The following is an 11,415-nucleotide window of genomic DNA, read 5'->3' as shown; positions in this document are numbered from 1 at the left end:
TTGCTTATTGGTCCAGTGGTGAGGATTTTTGTTTTCTTTACATTGAGATGCAATCCATACCAATGACTGTGGTCTTTGATCTTCATCAGTAAGTATTTTAAGTGTTCTTCACTTTCAGCAAGCAAGGTCGTATCATCTGCATATTGCTGGTTAATGAGTCTTCCTCCAATAACACACTTTTCTTCATAGAACCCAATTTCTTGTATTATTTGCTCAGTATATAGGTTGAATAAGTATGGTGAAAGAATACAACCCTGTCACACAACTTGCTTAATTTTAAATCATATGATGGTCCAATGTTCTGTGTGAACAACTGCCTCTTGGTCCATGTACAGATTCCTCATGAGCACAATTAAGTGTTCCAGAATACTTATATTTCACAATGTTGTTCATAGCTTGTCATGATCCACACAATTGAAAGGCTTTGCATAGTCAATAAAGCACAGGTAAACATCTTTCTGGTATTCTCTGCTTTCAGCCATGATCCATCAGACAAAAGCAGTGATATTCCTTCTTGTTCCACATCCTCTTTTGAATCCATCTTGAACCTCTGGAAGTTCTCTGCCAATGTATGTTTGCAGCCATTTCAGTATTACCTTTAGTAAAACTTTATTCTCATGGGATATATCAAAAGATATTGTACGATGATTTCCATATTCTGTTGTGTCACTTCTCTTTGTAATGGACACAAATACAGATCTCTTCCAATCAGTCAGCCAGATAGTTGTCTTCCAAATTTCTTGGCATAGATGAGTGAGTGCCTCCAGTGCTGCCTCACTTTCTTGAAAGATTTTAATTTTTATTCCATTAATTCCTAATGCCTTGTTCTTTGCCAATTCCTTCATTGCACCTTGGACTTCTTCCTTCGTATCACTGGCTCTTTAGCATATGCTACCTCTTGAAATGGTTGAACAGCAACCATTTCCTTTTGGTACAGTAACTGTCTATTCCTTCCATCTTCTTTTGATGCTTTATGCATCATTCAATAATTTGCCCAGAGAATCCTTCAATAATGAAAGTCAAGGCTTGAATTTTTTCTTCAGTTCCCCCCAGCTTGAGAAATGCTGAGCGTGTTCTTCCTTTTTGGTTTTCTGACTCCAGATCTTTGCACATTTTGTTGTAATATTTGACTTTGTCTTCTCAAGCTGACCTTTGAAATTTTCTGTTCAGCTCTTGTACCTCCTCATTTCTTCCATTTGCTTTAGCATCTCTACACTGGAGAGCAAGTTTCAGTGTCTCTTCTGACATCCATTTTGACCTTATCCTTCCTTCTTGTCTTCTTAATGACTTTTTGCTTTCTTCCTGTATCTTGTTCTTGATGTCATCCCATAACTCTTCTGGTCTTCGGTCTTTAGTGTTTAATGTATCAAATTTGTTCTTCAGCTGGTCTCCAAATTCAGGTGGGGTACATATATTTTGGCTCTCATGGACTTGTTTTCATTTTCTTAAACTTCAGTTTGAATTTGCATATGAGCAATTGATGGTCTGTTCTATGATCTGCCCTTGGCCTTGTTTTGGTTGATGATGTGGAGCTTTTCCATCGTCTTTTTCCACAGATGTAGTAAATTTGATTTCTGTGTATTCCATCTGGTGAGGTCCATGGGTATCATCTCTTATGCTGTCTAAAGAAGGTATTTGAAATGAACAAATCATTGATTTAGAAGAGACTAGGTGGCACTTAATAACAATTAAGACCATAGCAATCTCATTTAGAAGTTTCTCTTCTTTACTTCTCTTGTCTCTAAGGGTTTTTAAATGGTCTGTTTGTCAAACTGTAGTAGCAGAAACTGTGGAGCTGTGGTGCTAGAAGCTATGCCACCAGTATTTTAAATACCACAGGTTCACCCATGTGGACAGATTTCAATGGGATTTCTACACTAAGACAGACTAGGAAGAAGGAGAGGCAGACCACTTTTGAAGAGTTAGTCATTGAAAACCTTGTGAATAGCAGTGAAATACTGCCTGGTAAAGCGCTGTAAGTATAGCCTCTCAGGTTGAAAAGCACTGAAAATATGACTGGGAAATACTGTCTCCTCAAGGTACAGTTGACCTTAAGAACATGTATGAAACAAAGCTTCTAGACCTTCAATTGTTGACGGGCACAGCTCAAAATAAGAAGAAACTGCTGCAAATATCCATTAATAATCAGAACGTGGAATGAACAAAGTATGAATCTAGAAAAACTGGAAGTTGTAAACAATGAAATGGAATGCATAAAGATTGATATTAGTGAACTAAAATGGGCTAGTAGTGGTCATTTTGAATCTGACAGTCATATGGTTTACTATGCTAGGAATGACAAATTCAAGATGACTGGATATTCATAGTAAAAAAGAACATTTCAAGATCAATCTTGTAATACAATGCTGTTTGTGATAGGATAATATCTATATGCCTACAAGGAAGAGCACTGGACTATTAACTGAGCTAAATGCAAGAATAGCACTTCAAACCCACCAGCTGTTCACAGAAACCCTATAGAGGGTCATTATGAGTTATAACCAATTCAATGGTACACAGAAACAATAAGGAAGACTAGTTAATAACAATATTATTCAAATATACACAACAACCGCTAAAGTCAATGATAATGAAATTAAAGTCTTCTACAAACATCTGCAGTCTGAAATTGATCAAATAAGCAATCAAGATGCACTGGAATACTGGTGATTGGAATGCAAAAGATGGAAACAAAGAGGAAGGCACAGTAGTTGGAAAATATGACCTTGGTGATAGAATAAGAAACAATGCTGCAGATCACATGACAGAATTTTGGAATATCAATGGCTTATGCATGCAAAAACCTTCTTTCAACATCATAAACTCTGACAATACGTGTGGACCTCACCAGATGGAATACACAGGAATCAAAGTGATACGTGGGACTAGACAATGGAAAAGTTAATATTACCAGCTAAAACAAGGCCAGGGCCAACTGTGGAACAGACCCTCAATTGCTTATATGAAAGTTCAGGCTGAACCTGAAGAAAATTAAAACAAGTCTACAAGAACCAAAGTATGACCTTGACCATATTCCTCTTGAATTTAGAGATCATCTCAAGAACAGGTTTGATACATTAGAAAATAATTAACAAACACCAGAGGAGTTATGTGATGACCTCAAGAACATCATACATGAAGAAATGTCATAAAGTGACAGATAAGAAAAAAAAGACCAAAGTGAATGTCAAAAGACACTCTGAAACTTATTCTTGAACATAGGGAAATTAAAGCAACTAGAAGAAATAATGAAGTAACAGACTTGAACAGAGAACTTGTCCTTGCGAAGGACAGCCCCCAAAAGCAAAGCATTATAATGAAATGTGCAAAGACCTAGAGTTAGAAAACCAAGAGAAATGAATGTTCTCAGCATTTCTCAAACTGAAAGAACTGAAGAAAATGTTCAAGACTTAACAGTATTGAAGGATTCTATGTGCAAAATATTGAATGATGCAGGAAGCATCAAAAGAAGATGAAACAAATACACAGAGTCACTGTACGAAAGGAATTGGTCGATGTTTAACCATTTCAAGAGACAGCATATGATTAAGAACCTATGGTAGCAAAAGAAGAAGCCCAAACTGCACTAAAGGTATTGGCAAAAAACAAGACTTTAGAAATTAACAGAATATAAATCGAAATGTTTCAACAGACAGATGGAGGTACTTACTCATCTACGCCAAAAAATAAGGAAGGCAGCAACCTGGCCAAACAATTGGAATAGATTCATATTTGTGCCCATCTCAAAGTAAGGCCGCCCAATGGAATGCAGAAATAATTTGGCAATATCATGTTGTTGTTGTTGTTGTGAAGTGCTGTCGAGTCAGTTCCGACCCATAGCAACCCTGTATAGGGTTTCCGAGGAGCAGCTGGTGAGCTTGCACTGTTGACCTTGCAGTTCACACGGCTTTGCAGTCTGGTGCATTAACCCACAGAGTAAAATTTTGTAGCACTGTGGGTTAATGCGCTGGACTGCAAAGTCAGGTTGATTCGCAAGGTTGATGGTTCAAGCTCACCAGCTGCTCTTGGTAACCCTATACAGGGTTGCTATGGGTCGGAACCGACTCAAACAGTTGTAGCAGTACATCGAAGCTGCCAGACATTTATACTGGACTAATGAAGGATATAATTGCTAATGTCAGCTGAAGTATATGAAGAAGAATGTGGCATGTGGACTGGAGGAAGACTCATCAACAGCCAGCAATATGCCATCTGCACAACCTTACTTGCTGGAAGCAAAGAGGACTTGAAATGCTGAAGATCAAAGACTACAGCCTTCAGTATGGATTGCACCTCAATGACTAATATATATCCTCACAATTGGACCAATAATAACATCATAATAAATAGAGAAAAGATTGAAGTTGTCAAGACTTCATTTTGCTTGGATACACAAAACTGATAGACACAACCTTCAAGAAGTCAAAACTGATATATTTCCTTAGGCAAAATCTGCTCCATCCAAAAGATCTTTTTAAACTGTTAAAGAACAAAAATATCACTTTGAAGATTAAGGTGAGCCTGACCCAAACCACAGCCTCATATGCATGTGAAAGTTGGAAAATGAATAACAAGGAGAAAAACTGATGTATTTGAATTATGGTGTTGAAGAAGAATTATGGACCTTCAAAAGAACAAACCATCAAAAAAAACAAGCTAAATGAAAACAGCAATTTATATTGATTTATGTTTTATTTATTGCTGTTCAAAGTTATGTAACAATAGGTTCAGTAAGCTGATGGATCTTAAGAAAACAAAAGATGTAAGAACAATATTGGTGAATAATCCATACAATAAATAGATTCATTGACTAACATTACTTTTGCCTTTATAGAATACTTATTTCTTGTCAAGAAAATGAACAATGAAATTTTAAATTGATTCTAGTCAAAATCCAATGAATAGCAAAGTAATTATTTCTAACTTAACTATCAACTTACTTTAAAAAAAACACAAAACACTATAAAAGTGCTTTTCAAGAAGTTACGATCGGAAAATAAATGTCCAACAATTTGATTTTGTTATAAAAAAGTGATAAAACTGATCAAATACAAAAGAAAAAACTGAAATTATTAACTATTTCTTAAAAATAAAAAGCATGCTTTGTGATAAGGTCACTTTATACTTAATCTTATTAATACAAGAAGCAATTTTTTTAAAAAATTGCTTTAGAAGATGTCATCAAATATTCCCAGGTAAGATTTCATTTCATCAGTTGCCTCATTAGGATGATATCTACTGGAAGAAGAAAAGCAAATAAAAAAATAACTGTCTTTATAACATCATTTAAAAAATATAACATAAAAGACATACATTTCATAATTTTAAAATAATAATGTAATAACACACTGCTGTTGAGTCAATTCTGACCATTGGTGACCTTATATAATGAATATAAAATGAATAAACTTGAAGATTCTTATAATATTAATCTATTAAATAAACTTCAGTATGCCTAATCTTATAAAAAGTGTAGAGGTGGTAAGGTTAGATTTTGTAAAATGGTCACCAAGAGTTGAAATCACTCAAAGACAAGAGGATTTTTAAATGGTGAAAAAGACTCTTAGACATTTCTTTAAACACCCTAAAAAGTAATACTATTAATCAAAATGTGAACAGGTATCTAATCTTTGACTTTCCGAGGAGAAGAGGGAAGTTGCTATATAAAATTGGCCCACAGGGAGAGCACTGATTAAATTTAATCTGACTTTTTCATTGAACCTTTTAAACAGTAAAAGAACTGACTGGGCTAAGTTAGATTTCAGCTTTTGAATAATTAACTTACCTTATGTGATGGTGCTTTCCATAATCAATTAAACTGTTCTCGAGTGACTTTATGCTTTGTACAATCAATATATTGTATGAAAATTACTTACAATTAGTCAATTCAATGTAATTTTAAATAACAATACTAAACATCTAAGTTCTCAAAAATCCAGATATTTGATGTTATAAATTATCCTAAATTTGGCTTACTATGGGTCTAAAATTCTACTGTCTTTATTAAATTAAATGTTTAGGCTCTATTCTTTAAAATTAACCTTGGAACCAGGGAAAAAGGAGTGCTCTTTGTAATTTATTTGCAGAAGTTTTCATTAATAAAACATTGAAATATTTTTAAAGTGTTCTTACTTGAAATCAATTTCCTTTTTACATTCATTTTGCCTGATAAAGAAGTCCATTTTCTTAGTAAACTTTGAAGAATTTGATTTATTTTCAGAGTGAGTAAAATATAACTTTTTAATCTCAGGTGAAAGACTTTGTTGTTTTGTTTCTTGGAAATGAACCTATATTTTGAGGTAAAATACAGTCATCATTGAAAGTTTAACTCTCTAGTCAGAATTTAAAAGTAAAACAAAGAAATGCATCTTCTTACAATATTTGTATTTCCAGCTTCTAGAGGTAATTTCATCATGGAGGATGTACTGAGCTTGGAAGTAGCAGAATTTGATAAATAAATATCTGACTCATCATGCGATGAAAGAAAACTAAAAATTAAAATTATTTAAAAAAATGAGTAAGTAAGATAAATAAACCATTATTATTTGGCTCAATGGTTAATCACTTGGGAATATGACTAAAGTTTATCAAATTTATCATAAAAAATTGATGCTGTTTCTTAGACTCATGACAAACTTGGCTTATCTTCTTTCTTTGAGGCCAAATTATAATTTTTATATTCTTAATAGATAAAAATTCAGCAATTAAAAACAATTAACTATCTCCCAGAAGTCTGTATATCTGTTTTAAATCCCAGTGATGGTAGTGGTGTGCTGTGGAGTCTTTTTCGACTCATAGCGACCCTGTATAGGGTTTCAGAGGCTGTAAATCTTTACGGGAGCAGAAAGTCTCATCTTTCTCCCATGGAACAGCTGGTAATTTCGAACTGCTGAACTTGAGGTTAGCAGCCTGACTTAACTTTACCGTTCACTGTACATACTTTTGCATATTTTGAAAACAAATTGAAACCACAGTTAAAATGAATTTAAATGTATATTTATTACATATATAAAATTTTAATATATGTAATATATTAAAAAGGACAATACAAACCTCCAAATATCCAATCTTCCCTTAATAATCAGTTATGGATTTATCCACAAGAAACTTATCATTTTAGTTTAAACTACCTCTTAAATGTAAATTCTCTGAATTATTATCTCATTGGGTGAAGCACAGTTTATTCTTTAGAATATATACATATATTTATTGTTTTAGGTGAACGTTTCCACAGCAAATTAGGTTCCCATTCAATAATTCATACACAAATTGCTGTGTGACATTGGTTAAATCCTCACCATGTGCCACGCTCACTGTTTCCATCCTGCCTACTCTGTTTCCACCCATCCAGTTTCCCTGCTCCTATTTGCCTTTTCATTTTTTAAAAAAATGTTTTATTGTGAATTATGTGATAGTTTACATGGGAGAACATTAGCTTAACATTCATTCTCTCATATATCATTTCATTGCCATGGTTACAATCCCCTCCATGCATCATCAACCAAGCAAAGGGTATACCCTACAAGCCTGTCCCCCAGTTGTCAGCACACAGCCCCTCTCTCATTCTGGGTCTAGAGTCCTCAGCCACTCCATCTCTCCACATCATCGTCTCTGTCTCCATCATCGGTGTCACTGCTTCTCTGGGTAGGGTCCCGCTCTCTGCTCTTCTCCCTTGATGGTCCCAGAGACCTCCGCTCCTGGACTGCAAAGTCAACCAATCCCCTCCTTTTGCTGCACAACGTCTACCTTTACATTTCCAACCCTCACTGTCAGTCCTGATAGCAATTATTCTCTATTGTATCATAAGAGACCTATCCCCATCTCCTTTCATTAGCCCCGCCCAGACAGATTGGATACTACTCAGTGGAGATTCTACCTTCCTCCGTGCCCCCTGGATTTAGGCTCCCTCTTGAAAGCTTGTGAGCCAGTTACTTCTTGCCTTTGTAGCCTCCATTTTTGGGTGCCAATGTCCAAGTTGCCCATCCCTGTCTACCCTGTGTAGCGAGGGGGTGGGAATGATCTTCACTGTAAAGATTTATTCCCTCTTTTGAGCTACTGCATCCATAGGTATAGGTCAAGTTCATCAAATTCTATCAGATTACTGTTTTTTTCCTCTTCTTTCCTCTCCTAGTTGAGCTCTGTTCATCCAGTCATTGAAGCCAGGTCAAGTGTGTATTATCTGCAAGTGTGGGTGTTCTTATGCATATGCCCTCTCTTCTTACTAGCTGGCTGCGTCACTCTCCACTCTAGTCCTCTGTGGCTATGTCACTGAATCTGGGCCCATGAGTCCTCAGGTCTTGCCATACTGCTGGCCAACCAGGTCTCCACTCACCACTTGACCAATAAACAACATTCTTATCAACGGAGAAAAGATTGAAGTTGTCAAGGACTTCATTCTTCTTAGATCAGCTTTCAACAACTCATGGAAGCAGCAGTCAAGAAATCAAACGACGTATTGCATCAGGCAGATCTGCTGCACAAGACCTTTATAAAGTGTTGAAGAGCAAAGATGTCAGCTTGATGACTAAGGTCACCTGACCCAAGCCATGGTAATTTCAATAACCTCATATGCATGCAAAAGCTGGACAGTGAATAAGGAAAACCATAGAAGAACTGATGTTGGAAGAGAATATTGAAAGTGCCATGGGCTGCCAAAAGAACCAATAGATCCATTTTGGAAGAAGTGCAGCCAGAGTATTCCTTGGAAGCCAAGATGGCCAAATCTCATCTCTAATACTTCGGACATATTGTCAGGAGGGACCAGTCACTGGAGAAGGATATCATGTTTGGTAAGGTGGAGGGTCACAGAAAAAGAGGAAGACCCTCAACGAGATGGATTGGCCTAATGGCAGCATTGATGGACTTAAGCATTGCAACAGTAGTGAGGTTGGCCCAGGATCAGGCAGTGTTTCGTTCTGCTGTGCATAAGGTCACTATAGGTCAGTACCAACTTGATGGCATCTAACAACAACATTGAATGTTGTAGGGTTTAGCTTGCAGCTTCATTGCTGTCTTTCCCTCACTTCCCCTTATTGGTGACTCACGTGGTTACCAAACGAAGTGCATGTCTGCTCATGTATTCCTGCTGAGTCTTAGTCTTGGCAGTGGGTTTGCCCTGAGGGGACCTGACCACTTGCCTTGATGTCTCCTGGGCGAGCAACTTGCTTGTTCTTGTAGTAATCTGTCAGACTGCCATTATTGTTTTGTATTTTCCTGTTGGTCTTTCTTTCAAGAAGTATGTTCAGTCTTCTAGCTGCTCCAGACTGGTCTGCTTGTCCTTTCAGGTAGGAATTTCCCACCTCAGAAGACTCTGGATGGGGTTCAGGATTTCATCTATAATCTTATACAATGCAAAGGCTCCGCAGGAAGCCTCCTTCATTGGGCATGTTGTAACCCCATTTTAGGTATGCCAAAAAGTTATAGGCTGAAGACGGGCTTACAAGTTTTCTATAGTGATATTTCTGGCTGTTCCTTTCTCTCCCCCTCAAGTGTCTATTTTATAATGGTATGCCAGGGAAACTAAGATTCAAAAGACAGCCAAGCATCTTAACATTATTTCCTCCCTTTTGCCCATTCCAACCATGTCTCAATCCCTGTATCGCAGAGCCCTGTTGTTCCAAGGTTGTGCATACATCATTATTTACCTCTGTCCCAATTAGTCCATGTAAACCTGCCTAATTGTTTCCCCATCAGCCTTGTTCTTCCATTCCCCCCCCTTCTTGTGTATTGCCCCCCTCCCCAGCACCCAAACTATCCTGTGTTCCACCTTCCCCTCCCTCCCGTCACCACATCCCCCCCACATCTTGGTAACCAGCAAAGAATGCCGCCCCCTCTTTAGCGTGGGTTCTTTTTCTTAGTCTTTTACAATAGTGGTCCTATGCAGTATTTCTCCTTTTGTGACTGACTCATTTCACTCAACATAATGTCCATGTTATGTGGTAGCTCACAGCTTCCTTGTGCCTTTTCATTTTTGCTGTTGGGTAACTGTTGATCCTTTGGATAGTTGATTGTCTAAAATATCACCTTCATGAATGGGTGACACTTTATTTTATAGTCCTATCTATTATTTCTAAAGGCCTATCTATAATTCCTAGAGTCCTGGTGTGGCACTGTGGGTTAATACGCTGGACTGCAAGGTCGGTTTGAACCTCAAGGTCAGCACTTCAAGCTCACCAGCCACTCCTCGGAAACCCTATACAGGGTTTCTGTGGGTCGGAAAAGACTGGATGGCACTTAACAATACATACATTATTTGAGGAGTCCTGGTGTGGCGCTGTAGGATAAGCACTGGACTGCAAGGTGGTTTGAACCACTAGCTGTTCCTCGGAAACCCTATACAGAGTCTCTATGACTCGGAACAGACTCAAAGGCACTTAATAACAATAACAGGTGTGGTACTGTATAGGACAAGCACTGGACTGCTAACTGCAAAGTTGGAGGTTCAAACACACCAGTCACTCCTCAGAAACCCTATACAGGTTCGTTATGAGTGGGAACACACTTGACGGCACTTAATAATTGTTGTTGTTAAGTGCTATCGAGTCAGTTCTGATCCACAGAGACTCTGTATAGGGTTTCCAAGGAGCGAGTGGTGAGCTTGAACTGCTGACCTTGCAGTTCAAATGACTTTGCAGTCTGAGGCATTAACCCACAGCACCATCGAGTTTTGATGTGGCACTGTATGATAAACACTGCATAGTTAACTGCAAGCTCTGTGGTTTAAACCCACCAGCCACTCCTCTGAAACCCTATACAGGTTTGTTGTTAAGTGCTGTCAAGTCAGTTCTGAGGTTTCTGAGGAGCAGATGGTGGGTTAAAACTGTCCACCTTGTGGTTTGCAGTTCAGTGTTGATCCTACAGTGCCATACCAGGAGTTACTTAACAACAATAACATCTATTATTTGGCTAAAAGGTGACCTCTGGGAGAAGCTGCAGTTCCAGGTTAAAAGGTGATTTTAGGCGACAGTCTCCAGGATTCATGTAGTTTTGGATCATCAGTACAATTGTGTTGTTAAGGGCCTTCCAAATGATTCCGATTCATAAAAACCCTTTGCACAACAGAACAAGAGACTGCCCAGTCCTGTGCCAACCTTATAATTGTTGTTACACTTAAGCTCATTGCTGCTGCCACTGGACCAATCCAACTCACTAGGGGTCTTCCTCTTTTTGCTGACTCTCCACTTTACCAAGCATGATGTCCCTTTCTAGGGACTGGTTCCTCCTGATAATATGTCTGAAGTATGATACACAGTCTTATCATCCTGGCTTCTCAGGAGAATTCTGACTATGTACTTCTTCCAACATAGATTTGTTTGTTCTTCTGGAAGTCCATGGTACTTTTAATATTCTTCTCCAACACCAGAACTCAAAAGCATCAATTCTATGGTTTTCCTTATTCCTGCCCCTATTTACCTA

At 37.7% G+C, this 11,415-nt stretch overlaps 1 protein-coding gene across 1 annotated transcript in view; it reads right to left on the bottom strand.

Annotated features, from left to right (window-relative positions):
- Nucleotides 1-5,168: 5,168 nt before the first annotated feature.
- Nucleotides 5,169-11,415, bottom strand: part of HFM1 (HFM1, ATP-dependent DNA helicase homolog (S. cerevisiae)) — a 206,591-nt gene continuing 200,344 nt past the window's right edge. The window contains exons 30-32 of the mRNA XM_006831060.1: nt 6,377-6,488; nt 6,133-6,287; nt 5,169-5,238 (exon numbers count right to left, since the gene is read on the bottom strand). Of these exons, the coding sequence (XP_006831123.1) occupies nt 5,169-5,238; nt 6,133-6,287; nt 6,377-6,488 (337 nt within the window). The remainder of the gene's footprint in view (nt 5,239-6,132; nt 6,288-6,376; nt 6,489-11,415) is intronic.

Source organism: Chrysochloris asiatica, unplaced genomic scaffold, assembly GCF_000296735.1.
Source record: "Chrysochloris asiatica unplaced genomic scaffold, ChrAsi1.0 scaffold00002, whole genome shotgun sequence".
NCBI lineage: Eukaryota > Metazoa > Chordata > Mammalia > Afrosoricida > Chrysochloridae > Chrysochloris > Chrysochloris asiatica.
Note: the sequence above shows the minus strand (reverse complement) of the source record. Positions and strands in the feature narration are given on the sequence as shown.